The sequence below is a fragment of the Rattus norvegicus genome, chromosome 3 (genome assembly GCF_021556685.1).
Source record: "Rattus norvegicus strain SHRSP/BbbUtx chromosome 3, alternate assembly SHRSP_T2T, whole genome shotgun sequence".
NCBI classification, from domain to species: Eukaryota; Metazoa; Chordata; class Mammalia; order Rodentia; family Muridae; genus Rattus; species Rattus norvegicus.
The window spans coordinates 135926695-135944343 of record NC_141536.1 but is presented as its reverse complement, the minus strand read 5'-3'; the positions used below and the strand labels follow the sequence as shown (position 1 = coordinate 135944343).

The 17649-nt window shown below is 44.4% G+C and overlaps 1 protein-coding gene across 2 annotated transcripts in view; it reads left to right on the top strand.

Moving 5' to 3' along the window:
• Napb (NSF attachment protein beta) overlaps positions 1-17649 on the top strand; it is a 47031-nt gene that overhangs the window by 12642 nt on the left and 16740 nt on the right. For both annotated transcript variants that reach the window (XM_087653909.1, NM_001191966.2), the window contains 1 exon segment: positions 14992-15071. Coding sequence is in view for 1 of the 2 variants with exons in the window: in NM_001191966.2 (NP_001178895.1) it covers positions 14992-15071 (80 nt within the window). In the remaining variant the exon portion in view is untranslated.

Sequence of the window (17649 nt, the reverse complement as noted above, 5' to 3'; positions counted from 1 at the left end):
CCACGGGCTCTCTGCGGCGGCAGCAACCAGGAATACCTGTGCCGCCTCTTCCGGGAGCTTCAGTGCACCAGGGTTCCAGATGGCCTTTGGTGTTTTCCTCTGGCGTCCGAGATGTATGTACAGAGATCAGTCTCTTCTGCTTTCCCAGGCTTGTCTGCCTCTCTGAAGGTTTAGCTCTCCCTCCCACGGGATTTGAGTGCAGAGAACTGTTTATCCGGTCTGTTTCCTTCAGGTTCTGGAGGTGTCTCAGGCAGGGGTCCTGCCGCTCCTGGGCCCTCCCCCACGGGAGCCCAGAGGCCTTATACAGTTTCCTCTTGGGCCAGGGATGTGGGCAGGGGTGAGCAGTGTTGGTGGTCTCTTCCGCTCTGCAGCCTCAGGAGTGCCCACCTGACCAGGCGGTTGGGTCTCTCTCTCACCGGGTCTGGGAGCAGAGAGCTGCTGCCGGCCGGGATCCGCGGGTGTGGGACTTCCGGTAAACACAGAACGTGCCCGGTCCTAGAGAAATTCTGCTTCCGTGTGTCCCAAGCTCACCAGGCAGCTTTCTTGCAGCAGAAAAGTTGGTCTTACCTGTGGTCCCGAGGCTCAAGTTCGCTCGTGGGGTGCTGCCCACGGGCTCTCTGCAGCGGCAGCAACCAGGAAGACCTGTGCCGCCCCTTCCGGGAGTTTCAGTGCACCAGGGTTCCAGATGGTCTTTGGATTTTTCCTCTGGCGTCTGAGATGTGTGTGCAGGGAGCAGTCTCTTCTGGTTTCCCAGGCTTGTCTGCCTCTCTGAAGGTTTAGCTCTCCCTCCCATGGGATTTGGGTGCAGAGAACTGTTTATCCGGTCTGTTTCCTTCAGGGTCCGGCGGACGTACATGTTTTTAAACTGGGTACATTTCCTATGTTGGGACTGCGTATTATATAAGAAAGAACACACAGACATCCAGTGGCCATGCGTCCTGTGTCAGCCAGCTCCCCACAAACTGTGATGGTTTTATGACTGACTCAGGGAAGATAAGTAGCAAGGACATATATTTCCCCTTGGAAGTGTTTGCCTTTACTGTGTTTCTGCCAAATCTTTATTCTCTTGAGATGTTAAGAAAGGGACACCCTGGGGTAGAGTGTGAGGACCTTTAGGAAAGAACCAACATCACAATTCTCCTGCAGGTGAATTGAGCTAGAGAAGCCTTTGCAGGATGTCAGGGCTATTTCAGTTTGTGATACATATAACAGAGTTAGCTGTTGTGTGCTGGTTTTGTTGTTTTATTTTTAAGACAATATCTTACTGTTTACCTCTGACTGGCCTAGAACTCAGTTAGGTAGACCAGTCTGGTCTCAAACTTCTGGTATATGTTTTTTTATAGCACCTTTTAAAAATCTTTTTTTATTTTTTACTTTACACATATAGGTATTTAGCCTGTGTGTATGTCTTCACCACATATGTGCTTGGTGCCCAAGGAGGCCAGAAAAGGGTGTCAGATCTTCTGAAACTGGAGTTACGGACAATTGTGAACTGCCTCATAGGTGCTGGGAATGGAATCTGTGTCCTCTGTAGGAGCAGCTGAGGCATCTGGTCAGCACTCTGGTGCATTTCTGGCTCTGTATCCCAAGCCTTTCCGAAGAGCCTTACCTTAGCTGTGCCTCTCCTGTGGCTCTGTTTTGTGAGCAAATCTGAAAGTGATATTGATGTGACTGGTTCTGAACTGTTGAAGCATTCTGGTGGGTTTACTATAGTTTATATTTTATCTGATATTTGTTTTATTTGGAAATGTTTGTGGTTTGTTCGGCTGTTGCATTTATGACATAAAGCTTTTAAAAATAGTCCAGCACCTGTTCCTTACTTAGGCCTCTGTTCCTTTTTTTGTTCTGGAAAACACCTATTCTCCCTGTGCTTGAAAGTGTACCTTCTCCTTCCTCCACTGTCTGCTTTTGTGGGTTTGGTGTGGGAGTTTTGCTATTTGTATTTAGACAAAAAAAAAAAATTCCCTTGCATTTTTATTTTTTTAACCTTTCTCATTATATCCTTTAGTCTTTAGTCTTAGATCAGTAATAAAATGTATCCAATGCCCACCACTTACATTCTCTGGTCCTCTCTTAGTCTTCCTGAAGTTTTGGGTTCTATTAGTGGCCTGTGACAAATGGCTTCACTAGCTATTTGATAACAGTGTGACTTTGATTCTCTCTTGAGTTCTTGGAAAATCCAGCTGTCAGCTGAGTACACTAGCATTGAAACCCATCCTAACTTGAGTTTTTAGGTTTGTAAGCACCTTTGCCTTTTGATGTGGGAGCCTAGAGATTTTCTTGACTAATAGAATTGGGTTACTTACCAGGATTTTTCAGTGGACTTTAGTACAAGGTTGGCTGTTTCAGTGTTTGGATTCAGGTATTCTTTGTATCTTTGTATCTTGGGAATTTTGAAACATTTGTTTTCTCTTCCTTCTTTGGAGAACTCTTAAGTACATGAGCCCAGCAGGACTTGCCCTTGACCCTGACAAGGAGCAGCAGGGAAGGAATGAAGAAAGGACAGGCAGGTAGACACACCTACAGAACCGTAGGTTCTGGGCCGTGCTCTGATCGAGGTACCAACTACTCAACAACCCCGAACCTCAGTGTGATTACTGCATACAGCACATGGGAGGGATTTGCTAGCCTTGGTAAGAGCTCTCTGTACAGTTTCAGGCTGAGGGAAGGCTTTGCCACTCATTCTGAGGCTGACTCAGGTGGGGAAGACTTTGCCAATTTCTCATGGATCTGAGATGTTGGATCCTAGACATAGCTAAGCCCATGTCAACAATACACACTCACCCAAGACTTCCATGGCTCCCCTCAGCCAGCAGCAGCAGTGGTGGCAGCATGGGCTTCTGTAGTTGGAGAGGAGGGATATGAATCTTAGCTGGCTTTGCTGCTGTAGAGTTGGGTACGCTGTCTGGAAGGAGTGGCACTGTGGAGCAATAGTTAGAGGCCCCCTTCCTTAGGCAAAATTGAACATATCTTTGCTGCTTGCCTTTTATTTCCTTGCTCTGCCACCTGGTAGGGAGGTCCCTCCCTCTCTCCTGAAGGCAGTCTTCTAAAGACTGTGACTCTATTCAAGGAACTCTTTTTCAGTTTCCTGACCTGAACTGAACTGACCTTTCAGATCTTATGCTTGGCCTTGGAATTCCTTGATTAGGACTCCCATGCTGAGGAATGGTTCTCTCTGAACCTTGCACTTTGGCCCACAGACCCCCTCCTGACTTGCACCAGGAGCCATGATCACTCGATTTGTTTCTCCCAGCTCCATTTCAGTGGAGGTTTACTAAATGCAGGACGTGTTTGTAAATTTATATTTAGTTAACACCATCCTTTGGGAATTATAGCAGTTATTAATATTTTACTGTAGGATTGTGGTGGGTCCCGAGTCTACTCTGCCACAGGGCATAGCCTCTTAGGGAGGCAGGATTCGGGAAATTTGACTTCGCTTACTCCATGCTTTCGATCATGGGCAGGTGTCCGGCTGTAGAAAAGCTGTAAGACACCACTCTAGGGGTGGGGAAGTGCAGTCTGAGGCATGAGACAGCAGAAGCTAGCTGGTGGGGAGGGGGTGCAAGGAGGCCCGGGCCATCTGCTTCTCAGGCTCTCGGGCACCCAGGCACCACTGGGAGCCACTGAAGAACTGAGAATGAAGTAGACGGCATGGCAGGCAGGATCTAGCTCCGGGCTGAGAGGGAGAAGAGGGGAACTCCGGCTGGTCCCGTTGGGGGGGTGGGGAGGGAATCTTTGGCTTGACTGCTTGAGGCTTGAACTTAGCTTGGTGACGGCCACGGCCGGAGTTCAGAAAAACCTTCTACCTTCTACAAGAGAATAGACGAACAGGCTACGTCAGCAAAGGTCTTCTCAGTGGCTCCCCACCGCAGATCCCCATGAAAAGAGGCAGTCCATCGCTTTAAGGCCATTTGTTGTCATGGTGGAAAGTGAATGTGTAAAATCATACTCCACTTCTCAGGGTGGGCCTGAGACTAAATACCTTTTGCAGGGAGGAGTGTCTGGGAAGGAAAGGTTATTGGCTAAGCCTCCAGGCCTTTAGGTACTTCATTAAAATGGAGATCTGCCTTGAACCTATCACTGTGGGCATTTCCCTTATGTGACTGATGGCCACAAATCTATGGAGGGCAGTGGCTATTGACAGGGGCCTGGTTCCCTGGGAGTCAGGTGAAACGCCTACCATCCCTTCAGGGTCACTGGGGTTTCTAGCCTTAGCTGTCTTTCTCTGTCCCACATTTTATAAAGATTGAAATTAATTTCAAAGATTCCATTTTATAAAGATAAATATTTTGAGATAAAAATTTCACTATGTAGCTCTGGCAGTAATTCACTATATAGATGCTGCTGGCATTGAACTCACACTCAAGTCTCTGCCACCTGAGAACTGGGTTTAAAAGTATGTGCCACCACACCTTGGAAAATGTGTTTAGAATGTCACTAGTCAGATAGGGTTGTGTGGAATTTGTTTTTAAGTTTATTAAATTATGCTACCCTTTGCTTTCTTCAGTATTTACCTAGTTTGTTGGTTTTTTTTAACCTACATTCTGTTATTGGCTCTCATTGGCACATACTTTGCCTATCAAGGTGGAGCTTCAGAACACTGCCAGAAGTCCAGTTAGCCTTCCCAACTACATTTAACCTATCCCATTACCTTATTCAGGAAATTAAACTTAACTAATACTTTTGTTAGCCAATCGTTAAATATTGAATGTTCTGTTTGAGAATCCATGATCCACGCTCCCCACCCCCTTAAGCAGAAATGGTGAAAAGGTCTCAGAAAGTTGAATTTAAATGTATGGGCGTGAGCTTCAAGGAGCCATTTTGTTAGCATGTGCTAGCACCCAACCTGGTTGCTTCTCTCCATCTCCTGGCCTGACTGCCTCTATGAGCAGGCTGTGAATGGCATTATCTGCAAGTGGTCTGAGCAAGACCCAAGCCCTGGACTTTTAGTCCTTTATGCTGAACATTGGGCTCTGCCATCAGTTAATAGAAAAGAGAAGGAACCTTTGATTGCTGCCCCCCCCCCCACCTTCCTTGGTCTGGGAGTATCTTAAGAGTACCTCCCTTATGCTACCTGTTTAGTAATGATACCATTATCAGTTGTTGAGTAAATGTACCACAATGTGACATTTCAGTGTCAACTGTAGTGCAGAGCAGAGCAGTTGTCAAAATTAATCACCCCGGATACTTATTATATCTCTCTTTGGAGAAAATTCAGAATTGTCTCTGCTGGCTATTTTGAAATGTTGTCAACAGTATTTATCCTGCTGTGCTGTAGAACTTGAAACATTCTTCCATTTGATCACCTACACACCTGTACCTGTTAATCATCCTCCCTCCCTTCCCACCCCCACCCCCACCCCCACCCCGGACTTCTCCTGCCCCATAACCCTTCCCAAACCTCGGTAACTACAAATCTATTCCATACTTAATAACTACAAAGCTGTTCCATACTTCTGTTTCAGTCAGGTCCTCTGCAGCACCAGAAGCAAGGGATGGAAGAAAAAAGGAGAATTTATTAAGTGAACTTTAAGATAGCAATAACAGCCAAATCACCCTGACATGCTGAGACCCTGGTACTTATTCCTTAAGGCAGGTTCCTAACATTAAGAGTAACCCCACAGTAGCTGTCTCTCAGTGTTCTTGGTGAGAAGCCTGTGTTTCCAGCATCTTCAGTATCCTGGGGTCTTCCCTGAAACTCAGGTTTCACTTTCATGGCTTTGTTCAGTGGCTTCTCACAGCCTTCATGCAGGGAACCTAGCCACATGCTGCCTTGTTACAGCATCTTCTAAGACTTTAGAGCAAGCCTCTATGACCCCATTACTTGCATTTTTTTTCATGCCTCCAAAACCATTACCAGTGTTCAGTGCCACATTCTGCTTGCTTGGGATGTAGCCTGTCCCCTTGGGCATGGCTACAGTAGTTTAAGCTTAGGAGAACACTTCTCTAGGTGGGTCTGTTAGAGCAAAATACCCTGGAGGCTCTCCGTCAAACTTTCTTCCCTCCCTCCCCCTCCCTCCCTCCCCTTCCTTCTTTCCAAGCCAAGTGTCTTAGAGTTTTACTGCTCTGAGCAGACACCATGACCAAGGCAAGTCTTATAAAGGACATATGGTTGGGGCTGACTTACAGGTTCAGAGGCTCAGTCCATTATCAAGTGGGAGCATGGCAGCATCAAGGCAGGCATGGTGCAGGCAGAGCTGAGAGTGCTACATCTTCATCTGCGGCTGCTAGCAGAATACTGGCTTCCAGGCAGCTAGGATGAGGATTTAAAGCCCACGCCCACAGAGACACACCTACTCTAATAAGGCCACGCCTACTCCAACAGGGCCACACCTTCTAATAGTGCCACTCCCTCAGCCTAGCCTATACAAACCACCACACCAAGGTATCATGTAGCCCACGGTAGCCTTAAATTCACTTAAGTAGCTTAGATTGTAGTAGCATGCATCTGTAATCCCAGCACTCCTATCAGTTGGAGTGTGAAATGAAGACAAAAGAATCAATTGGAAGCTCTCAGGCCAACAAGTCTGGAGTACACGGCCTAAAAGCAAAAACAAGGGAGACCCCAGTTCAGGGAGGTGAAAGGGAGAACCAATTCCTGAAAGTTGTCCTCTGACCACTATACTTTGACCTGAAGTCTGATACCCACAAATGCACATATAAAATTATTTTATTAAAGCTTTACTGTGAAACACTTAGAGGAGAAAAAAAGGAATAGCTAGATCTAAAGTCTGTATATCTCAGTGAACTTCAGTACAAAATAGAAAATAGTTTTAAAATGCAGGACTTTTTAAACAGTTCTGGAGTTCTTGGGATGTGCAGCCATCCCCCTGCCCCCAAACACACCCTAAGACATTTTTCCTATTCTACTTAGTGTATATGATTTCTCTTTCTTGGCTCTTTAACACTTGCAGATGCTTTCTCCAAGCCCATGTTACCTACATCTTTTATTCTTTTGGTTTTTTTCAAGACAAGTTTTCTCTGTGTAGCCCTGGCCATCTTGGAACTTGCTCTGTACACCAGGCTGGCCTGGAACTAAAAGATTCAACTGCCTCTGCCTCCCAAGTGGTGGGATTAAAGGTGTGTGCCGCCGCTGCCGCCGCCGCCGCCGCCGCCGCCGCCACCACCACCACCACCACCACCACCACCACCACCACCACCACCACCACCACCACCACCACCACCACCACCCGGCTGCCCACAGGTGTCAGACTGTCATATTCCTTTCCTCTAGAAACTAATTTTCAGATCTTTCTACTCTACTTGTCCACCTAAGTCTTGTTAAGCGCACCAAGCAGTGACTATTCTTTTTTTTTTTTTTTTTAGAGCTGGGGACCGAAATAGGGCCTTGCAAGCGCTCTACCACTGAACTAAATCCCCAACCCCAGCAGTGACCATTCTTTAGCCCAGATGTTACTGTGTCTCGAAATTCTACAAAATACATTGTCTATTACTTTGTAATTCACCCTCACTCAAGTTTTCAGGAGGGGTCAGAACATAGCCAGATTCATTGCCAGAAAGTGCCACAAATGCCCTGTTCCTGATAGAGTCCTTGTTTCTCTCTGAAACCCAGTGAGTCACACCCTCACTGTTCACATTTATATCAGCATTCTTCTCTTCCCCCACTGCAATAGCACATTAAGCTCTATTTATAGCACTCCAGGGCTTTGCTAGTCTGTGTCTCCAATCTCCTCTGTATATTTCCTGCAAATCAGCCACATGTTCAGGTTTATCATTGGAATAACCCCACTTCTGATACAGACTTTGTATTATTTACTTTTTATTATGACAGGATGTCTGACAAAAGCAGTTTAAGAATTTATTTGACTGGAAGTTTGAGAGAAGTCCATCATGGTAGAGATGTAATAGTAGATGATTCCTTGACTGTAGGATCACGTGGCTGGGGTTCCTCACCTATGGAACAGGAAGCAGGGTCCAGCCATAAAGATCAAGGATCACTCAAGCGACCCACTTCCTTCATCAAGGTTCAACCTAAAGGTTCTACAACCTTTGTTTCATATATGTATGTATGTATGTATGTATGTATGTATATACATATATATATGTATATATATCTTATTCTGTATAATGTATGTATGTGTGCATGTGGGGCTGACCATTTAAAATTGGATAACCAAGTGGTAGTTCTTCCCTCAGGAAGACTATTTCTCTCACTCCCATCCTTGGTTACTTATAGTGAAGGGTTTAAACCGTGTGGACTTTACCCCCATCTACTTTGGTATGTCTCTTGTTATTTTTGTTCCGCTCATGTTTAGGCTGTGATGTTGGTGAGACGTTATGAGTATAGCTTCTGACATTCCTAGGAGTAATCTTACCTAAGCTCCTTGATTATCTGGCTCTTGAAAGCTTTCTGCTCCCTCTTCTTCAGTGTTCCCTGAGCCTTCTGGGAGTTGTTTTGTAGATGTATCCACTGCGACTGGGCTCCACATCTCTGTTTTTACTGGTCATGGTTTTCTATGGTGGCTTCCATCTTGTTGCAAAGAGAGGTTTCCTCGAAGAGTGGTGAGGACTAGACTTATCTGTAGGTGTAAGGACTTGTAGAATGTACAAGTTATGCTTTTGCTGTTTAGTAAAGTGGAGGTTGTAGGAGTGCCTTCAAGATCTATGACTTCATTGGCCCTGAATAGTTGGCTAGGTTTCCATTCCGGGTAGATATCCTTCTTGTTTGACAGGTTTTAAGTCTAATTAGAGAGCTGTTGGACACTGCCAAGTGCTAGGACTGCATCCCTAGGTTGCCGGTTCATCATTGGGGTTCACAGGCGTCATAGCTGAGTAGGACTGTTGGTTGCTCCCCTTCTTTGATGCTTACTTGGTGCGTTTTGGTACCATAAATGCTAGTCCTGGGGAGGAGGCATTCAGGTCAGTTCCAGCTCAGGTATCTTAGGGCCATGATTTTGAAGTGTATGGTGTCTTAGAATTTCCTTCACCCCTTAGAGGCAATCAGTGGCAATATCAATAACCTGAGATATTTGAGGCGTTGACCAACCAACAGCTCAAAAGAGGGCTTTTCATGCCTGGTTTTAGATGTTTTGTTCTATGGTCTTTGGCTCTTGGAGGAAACATTTTCAACCCAGATGAGAAAATTTCATGTAAACAATTTATGCATATTTATGTAGACTTATGTGCATTATAGGTTTTTTAAGGAAGATAGTTATGACTTTTTCAAACATTCTTACTGTTTTATTTTCTCTCCTTTTCCATATTTATGGCAGATACTTTTAAACACAGTCAGTGGATTTGTCTCTCCTTTCTCAATATTTTCTATTTTTGCTTGCTAACTTGAGGAACATTTGGACTACTAATTAAAATTTTCTATGTGGAACTGGGCTCACTACTGCTTGTCTGGAATCCCAGGACTGGAGAGGCAGTGGGAGCTTGAGTTTAAGGCTTGCCTGGATTATATAGAGCAAGACCTTGTATCAAAATAAACATCCTTAGCAACCCCCCAAAACTAAACAGAAAACAAACTCAACAACAGTAAAACCACCACCAGCAGCAGCAGCAGCAGCAGCAGCAGCAGCAGCAAAAAGCCAGTAATGTGGACAGATTCTTCCATCAACACACTCAGCAGCTATTGCTGCCATTGTAGCCTATGTCCCAGGCCCTGGTCTGACATTTGATGCAGGTTGACTAAAGAAATATTCCTGCTAGTGAAGAAGAAGCGTTGTCCTGAGTGACAGCCTCCATGGACACCTCACCATCATCCCAGCAATAAGCACAGTGGTTCTTGTCTCAGTAGTAGCCCTCAGGGTATCTGGATTATAGACCTGAATTCTCTCTGGTTGTGCCTGCACACTGATACATTGGCATAGCTGTAATTAGTCGAGATTTTTCTACTTTAATATCTTGTGATTTTAGAGGCAGCTTTATTTCTGCCTCTGCAGTTGTCACCTTTTCCTTTTGGGTACATCTCATGATGTGTGTGCCATTAATTCACTCCAGTCTGCTTTGATACCTCCCTCCTCCCACCCACAGTTTTAAAATAGTTTGTATTGTAGTTGCCAGTGTGCTCTGCTCCAAACAGTGATTATTTGGGGTGGGGAAATACTAAGACTTGAGAGGATTTGGGGATTAATTGCTCTTCGCAGGTCCTTAGCCAGCTGCCTAGGAACTTGGTCTACAGTGGGGCTAGAGATGCTGTCTCAGGCATCTTCACCCCTGAAGTAGGAGGCTTTGTGAGCACTCTGACCTTCCATAGCGTTGTCTGGTACATACTGACTGACCTGCCTCCGAAATGAAGGTGTGCTAGGCTGAGGCCTCAGGCGGAGACAGGTCTTACGTATGCTAGAGTTTCCCTTCTTGGTGGAGAAGGTGTCTCCTTGTTCAAGGTTAGAAACTAATGATACCAAAGGATGCTTACTTTAGCTCAGTTTATCTTTTTCCATGCCACTTCGGTGCCATATGCTAGCATCGTGTTACCTTGTAGCAGAGATGCTTTTCAAACTCTGTTTTGTTTCCAAGAATATTCTGCTCTTGTGGAGCTCAGGGTAGATTGAATTATTTGAATGTGAATACTGGGTATTGGTCTTTAAAACTTGTAATATTTAGTGTCCATGTACATAAAGTAACTAGTCAAAGTACTTTTGAAGATATTTCCCAAAAGGTATGCAGTTATATTTGTTTGTGGAATCTGTTATTTTCCTTCCATCTTTACGTGGTTTGGAAATTGAGTTTAGGTTGACAGACAAGAACCTTTACCTTATCGGCAGCCTACCTTTTATTTTAATATAGATACCTAAAGCTTACTCACCCTACTTGGGGACAAAGGCTCATGTACCCCTGGCTGGCCTAAGATTCATTGTATTGTGGGTGATTACCTTGAACGTCTGATGCTCTTGCCTTTCCTTCCCAAGTGCTGATGTTACAGATATGGGCCTCCCTGGGCAGATTAGATGGATTGGATGAGGATCGTACCCAGGGCTTTGAGCGTACTAGGCAAGCACTCTACCAGCTGAGCCATATCCCCAGCCTATATTCTGGCTGTTTTGTTTTTTGATGATGAGTCTTCCTTAGGTGGTTTGTTGTTATCTATTTGTTTGTTTTGAGACAGGTTCTTGTGTAACAGACTGGCCTCAAACTCACTGAGGATGACCTTAAGTTTCTGATCATCATGCCACTGCCTTCCAAGTTTGGGGGTTTCAGGTATATGCCTGGCTTTCTTCATATTTGTTTTGTTTGTTTTTAAGATTGATTTTTTTTGTGTGTCTGTTTGGGTGAGTGCATATGAGTACAGGTACCTTTTGAGGTTAGGGGCTGTGGGATCTGTATCTAGAGTTACAGTCTGTTGTAAGCCACCCAATGTGAGTTCTTGGAACTAAACTCAGGTCCTCTGCAAAAGAAGTGTGTGCTCTTAACTACTAAGCCATCCCTCCAGCCCCCGTTCTCTAATATTGAGAATGCTTGTGGTAATTCTGGCCAAGACTGGTGTCTAGTGATCTAATCCATCTAGCTTAGTCAGCCTTCTCACAAAGATCTCTAGATTTGAAGTCAGGAGTCAGCTACACCACTGTACTGAGAACCATGACGAGCTGCTGGCCTCCAGGTGACAGTGTTTCTTCTGTGAGATGAAGGAAGTATCCTCACTGGTTATTATAACTTAAAAAATGACTTGATGTGGCAATATCTGGGTGTGAGCTTAGCACAGCACATGAGTTCTGTTGTTTGCATCTTGAAAGTAGGATAAGGTACATTTTAATTAAGCTAGTTTTATTTAGAAACTTAATAGGAATGACTGCACTGCACTGTAATTACAGTTCAAGATTCCGGGTACTTGACAGAAAAACAAGACACAGGGAAAGGCTAACGCCTGTTAACTGTGACTAAAAGTGAGAAACTTCTCGTGTGAGGAATTTTCGACTAGGAAAGCCTATTATATTAGTTCATTGCTTTTTAGAGAAGAAGGAAGAAATAAATGTAGATGGATTGGAGAGGTGGCTCATAGGTTAAGAGCGCTGGCTCGGGGGCTGGAGAGATGGCTCAGCGGTTAAGAGCACCCGACTGCTCTTCCAGAGGTCCTGAGTTCAATTCCCAGCAACCACATGGTGGCTCAAACCATCTGTAAAGAGATCCAATGCCCTCTTCTGGTGTATCTGAAGACTGCTACAGTGTACTTATATATAATAAAATGAATAAATCTTTAAAAAAAAAAAAAAAAAAAGAGCGCTGGCTCTTCTTCCAGAGGATCGGGGTTCAGTTCCCAGTACTTACATGGCAGCTCACAGCCAATTCCAGATTCAGGGGATCTAACACCCTCTTCTAGCTCTTGTAGGCACCAGGCACACAAGTAGACACTCACATATGTAAAGAAAGCAAGTCTTTAAAAGAATTTTAATGTAGATTTGAAATAGAAGAAAGGGGCCTGAAGGCTAAGGTTGAAAGCTTTCCTCTCCTTTTTGGAACAGCTTGATGACATCCTGCCATTCCTTGTGTGACATGGCCCCAGGTCATTTTATTTGGCAGCCAGGAATAGCAGTGTTATTGAGATATTATTCACCTAGCAAATAATTTACCTGTCTAAAGTGTTTGCTGATCTTTTAAAATGTTTGAGTATTAGAGCTGTGCAACCGTGAGTAAAACAACCCCAAATGAAACAACACACCCTCGGCCTGTGGCACACCATCCTCCCTTTCCCCTTGGCTCTAGAGGTTTTAAGTCTGGTTTGTGACATCACAACAGAATGCCCGAGACTGAGTAGTTTAAAGGGGTGTATATTTCAGTTCTGGAGGAGAGTAGAATTTACAAAATCAAGGTCCTAGCATCCGCTGTGAGCCTTTATTGTCCTCACATGGTGGAAGTCTGCAGAGAGGGGACAGATGTTGTGTATTTGTTTGGTGGAGGAGCAAAGGAGATAGATCCTACCCTACAGTCCCATGCTTTATCTCTCCTAGTTCACTTATCATGACCTACCTAAGCTCACTGAACGTGCCCTTGTGTTCACTCCCTGTCAAGTCCATGTTTCCACTCTCCACTCTGAGGTCCTCACTGTATGTGCTACAGAGTCTCTTGAGCCTTGGTTTTCCTCTGTGATTTTATATTTGCAGTGTAGACAGACAAAATACACTTGTCTTGTGTAGAAGGGCCTGAGCTAATTAGCAAAGTTGAATTTAGAAACTGTAAAAGGTAAATGCCAAAGAGTAATTTGGTTTTATGTCTGAAGAAATTGCTGACTGAATAAAGCTATCCCTTACAGACTGCAGAGATAGGTCAGTGGTTAGGAACACTGGCTGCTCTTTCAAAGGACCTGGTTCAAGTCTCACATCTACATGGTGACTCAGAACCATCTGTAATCCCAGCTCAAGGAGCTCTGATGCTCCTTCTTTGCACTGTGGCACTTGCACATACATGGTACACAAACATACACGCAACGAAAACACATACACAAAAAGTAAATTTTATAATTAAAAATAAATAAAAATTAAGTTATTAGTCAGTGGAATTAGCTACTTAGTGAAGAACTTTCTAGAGCTACATGTATTCTAGCTGCTGTAGAGTGCCCTCTTCTCAAGATGTTACACAGTGATTTTCTGTACCTGGCGCGGCTGTGACTCTAAGGTTCTTCCATATTGGAGACAGGCTGAATAATTCCAGAGCTAACGTGCCACACAGTGGCAGAGCAACAAAATAATGTGGCACTTGCTCAGCACTCTGTTTCTGATTTTTGTGGCTTTTGAGGCAATTGGGGCATTGTTTTTAAGATAGTCTCACTGTTGAGCTCAGTCTGGCCTGGAACTCACCCTCTTTTTGCCTTTGTCACTCCAGTGTGGGTGCTATAGGCCTGGGCCACCACATCTGGCATTCGGTGTTGTGCTAAACTGTTAAAGAATGGCAAGTATCTTCACCCTTCAAAATGTAATCTTCTTTGAGAAGTACACTTGTAATATAAAGAAATCTATGTACCCTTCCTGATAGAAAACTTGCATTTAAAGAAATTATATATATGTATATAGAATATGTATGTGTGTGTATATATATGTACATATATATATATATATATGGAGAGAGAGAGAGAGAGAGAGAGAGAGAGAGAGAGAGAGAGAGAGAGAGAGAATGTGTGTATGTATGAGTATTTTGTCTACATGGATGTATTGGTACCACATACATGCCTGCTGCCCATTGAGGTCAGGAGAGAGTATCAGAACCTTCCGGGAACTAGAGTTACAGATGTGAGCCTCCATATAAGAGATAGGAACTGAACCCAGGTCTTCTGTAAGAACAAGTGTCCTTAACCACTGAGCCATAAAACTCTCTAGTTATATTTGTAGACCTTGGATTCACCAAATCTTTGTCTGGGTGTCATTTTTATGGTACCTGCTGTGTGGTCTAGTGTAGTAACTTTAGCACTACATTCCTCAGCCTCCTCATCTGGTATTTGGGATCAAAAAGAGACTTTTTAGTTTGTGTTTCCATTGTTGTGAAGAAAGACCATTACTAGGGCAACACTTAGAAAAGAAAACATTTCATTGGGACTGGCTTACAGTTTCAGAGATTCAATCCATTATCATCATGGTGGGAAACATGGCAGCATCCAGGGAGACGTGGTACTGGAGGAGCTGAGAGTTCTACATCTTGGTCCAAAGGCAGCAGGAGACTATATTCTGTACTAGGTGGAGCTTGAGCTTAGAAGACCTCCACGCTTGCCCCCAACAGTGACATATAAACTTCCTCCAGCAAGGCCACACCCATTCCTATAAGGCCACACCTCCAAATTGTGCCACTCCCCAGGGGCCAATCATTCAAACCTGTGAGTCTTTGGGAGTCATACCTATTCAAACTACCACAAAGAGTATCTGTCTTTTTGAACAGCTGTTAAGATTCTATAGTTTGTCTTGTGTACAAAAGAGTGTTTCAGAGTTATATAATAATAATTATATAATAAAATAGTAATCTCAGTATTATTTCAGTGAGGGAGGAGAGACATGTATGGTTATTAACAAGAAGAAAAATGTAACCTTGCATTTAAATTTCTCTTAGAGGAAACACAAGAATAGAAGAGGCATGTGAAATGTATACCAGAGCTGCAAATATGTTCAAGATGGCCAAGAACTGGAGTGGTATGTACAACATTTTATTTATTTACCAGGCAAATACTTTAAAAGCAATTTAGTAGAAAGACAAAGCTGTGTATCCCCTTTAAAGAGTGAGGCAAGGGTGGTGTGGGAAGGATCCTCATCTCAGATAACTAACCTGCTGTCAAGGTTGAACCCTGGTACGTTGTCTGTCTCACCTTCGGCCAGCTACCCAGTGCAGTAGGCTTCTGAGATCTGAAAACAAGAATTCCGTGGACAAGGGAGGGTAGGTAGTAATCTTTTGCTTCTTAGAATTGTATTCCAGTGCCTTGATTATAGGAGAAGTCATTGAGAAATAAGATAGATGGAAATTCCTTGGCATAAGTCGAGAATTTCGAAGCATTCTTTACCCTGAATCCATTGAGAACTGAGTGACAGTGAAAGATCTTTACCTCATTAGCTAGCACACTCCTTAAGGTAAGCCCTCAGAGGGAGCAGGTCGGTAGGATGCTACTATCTATCCAAGGGGATTGCCCTCACTAACACTAATTAGAGAGAAAAATACATCTTCTTCCCTTGGAGAAAGAGACTTCTGTAGCTCAGATGGAAATGGGTCGTTATGCAAGTGACATAGAGTCAGCCTTGGGCCAGAGAGAACAGAACGCAGGTCTCACACTTGGCAAACAGCTGTTGTAATAAGGGGGAAAGTGGCTCCTGCTTTTTTTTTTTTAAAGGTTTATTCATTTTATGTGTACACTGTAGCTGCCTTCACGCACACCAGAAGAGGGTGTCAGATCCCATTACAGATGGTTGTGAGCCACATGGGATTGGACTGGGATTTGAACTCAGGACCTCTGGAAGAGCAGTCAGTGCTCTCAATCGCTGAGCCATCTCTCCAGCCCCGGCTCCTGCTTTTTACTAGCTGCTGTTGCCTGTTGCCTTTAAGGCAGGCACTTTGTTTCGAAGGAGAAGATGCTTTCAAGCTAGGTGGATCTGAAAGGTGCCTCTGACTCTGAAGTTTCTTTGTCGGCTTAGTTTGCAATAGAGTTTTAGTTAAAAGGGAAATGGAGGGATTTCAGAACACGTATGCTCACGTTGTATTTTACTGAAAGACAAATAGAAAATAAACAGAGCCATCCCAGCATCCCATCTTTTTAAGTCCTGTAATCATGGTGAAAAGTGATCTTACCCAAGAGTGCTCACCCATCTTTTCTAAAGGTTAGATCCTGGAAAATTCAATGGAAAGCCCCTTATCCTGTGTGTACCTGTGGAGGCCTTCCATGTACCCTGCCCCTGTCCCTTGCTGGCTAGTATTCTCCAGCTAGTACCCCAGTGTCCCCATGTTCTGCTTTTCTCGCTTTTGTTTTGAGACAGCGCCTGGCTGACTTTGCTGCCCAGCCTGTCCTGAAACTCATTATAAGCCCAGATAGATCTTGTCCTTGGAACCATCTTCCTGCCTCAGTCTCCCAGGTGCTAGGATAGTAGACATGTGCCACCATGCTTAGTTTCCAGTCAGTCTTACTGAGGCTGAGTAAGTCAGGTCATATATTGGGTCAGACCTTCCAGGACTGTCTTCTTCTTTTCTCTCACCTCATCTGGTCACGTTCGTGCTCCTGGCTGCCACCCCGGAGCCTTGGCACATGCCATTACCTGCCTGCATACTTTCCCCTTGTTTTTGCTTTCCTCTGTCCCCTCTTCAGATGTTGTCTCCTCAGCCAGCTCTCTTTTGACTACCCCTTGTAAACAGTGATCTCTCCCTGGAAACGCTCTACTCTTCCCTACTGCCCACATTACCACCTGGGTGTTTTAGTTATTTATAGTTACATGAATCATCACACGGTAGCCCTCACTAGCATGTACCCTGGAAGGTCAGAGTGTTTATGCGTTTGCAATCTGACTACATCTCCAGGGTCCACACTGTCTCTGATGTTGTGGATATTCAGCATATTATTTGTTATTTGAATAAATAAACAAGGCCCTGAAGTTAAAGCAGTGGTGCACTGATGGCGACCCTAACACCATTTTGTCTCTTTATAATTTTAAAAGGTCTTGATTAAGCTAATGCTTTTCAGCCTCTGTTGAGACTGACAAGTTGGGTAACTTCCCAGAGACTGTTCTCCTTTAAAGACACTTCTAGGTCAAGAGAGACCAAGCTGCTCTTGTTAGCAGTGATTGGAATTTGTATTCCAAGCAATGAAGTGGCAGCATGGAATTGTATACCCAGCACATCGGGAGGGAGAAGTAGCTGAAAGGAGCCAACTGTTGTGCTGTACCCGCAGCAAGAAAAGGACAGGTCATGATTAGTTCTGGGACAGTAAATGTAGTCGAAAGTAAAATGCCGACGGCACTGGTAAACAAATGAGAAACGAGCTGCAGTGTGCTGTGGGAAGGCTTGTCTTCAGTAGTGAACGTGGCCAGCACCAGTGTTTCTGGAGCCAGGCTCTCCCAAGCACTTCACAGCAGGTCCAGGTCACTCACTAATCCTTCCAAGGCAGAGCCAGTCAAAGCTCCTGATCAGTTGGTTTCTTCCTGCAGCTAGCTTGGCCTTGGTGCTTCTCCAAGTCTTAATGTGGCTCTAAGGGATTATATTGATCCAACTCTAGCCCTAAGGCTCGTTCTCACT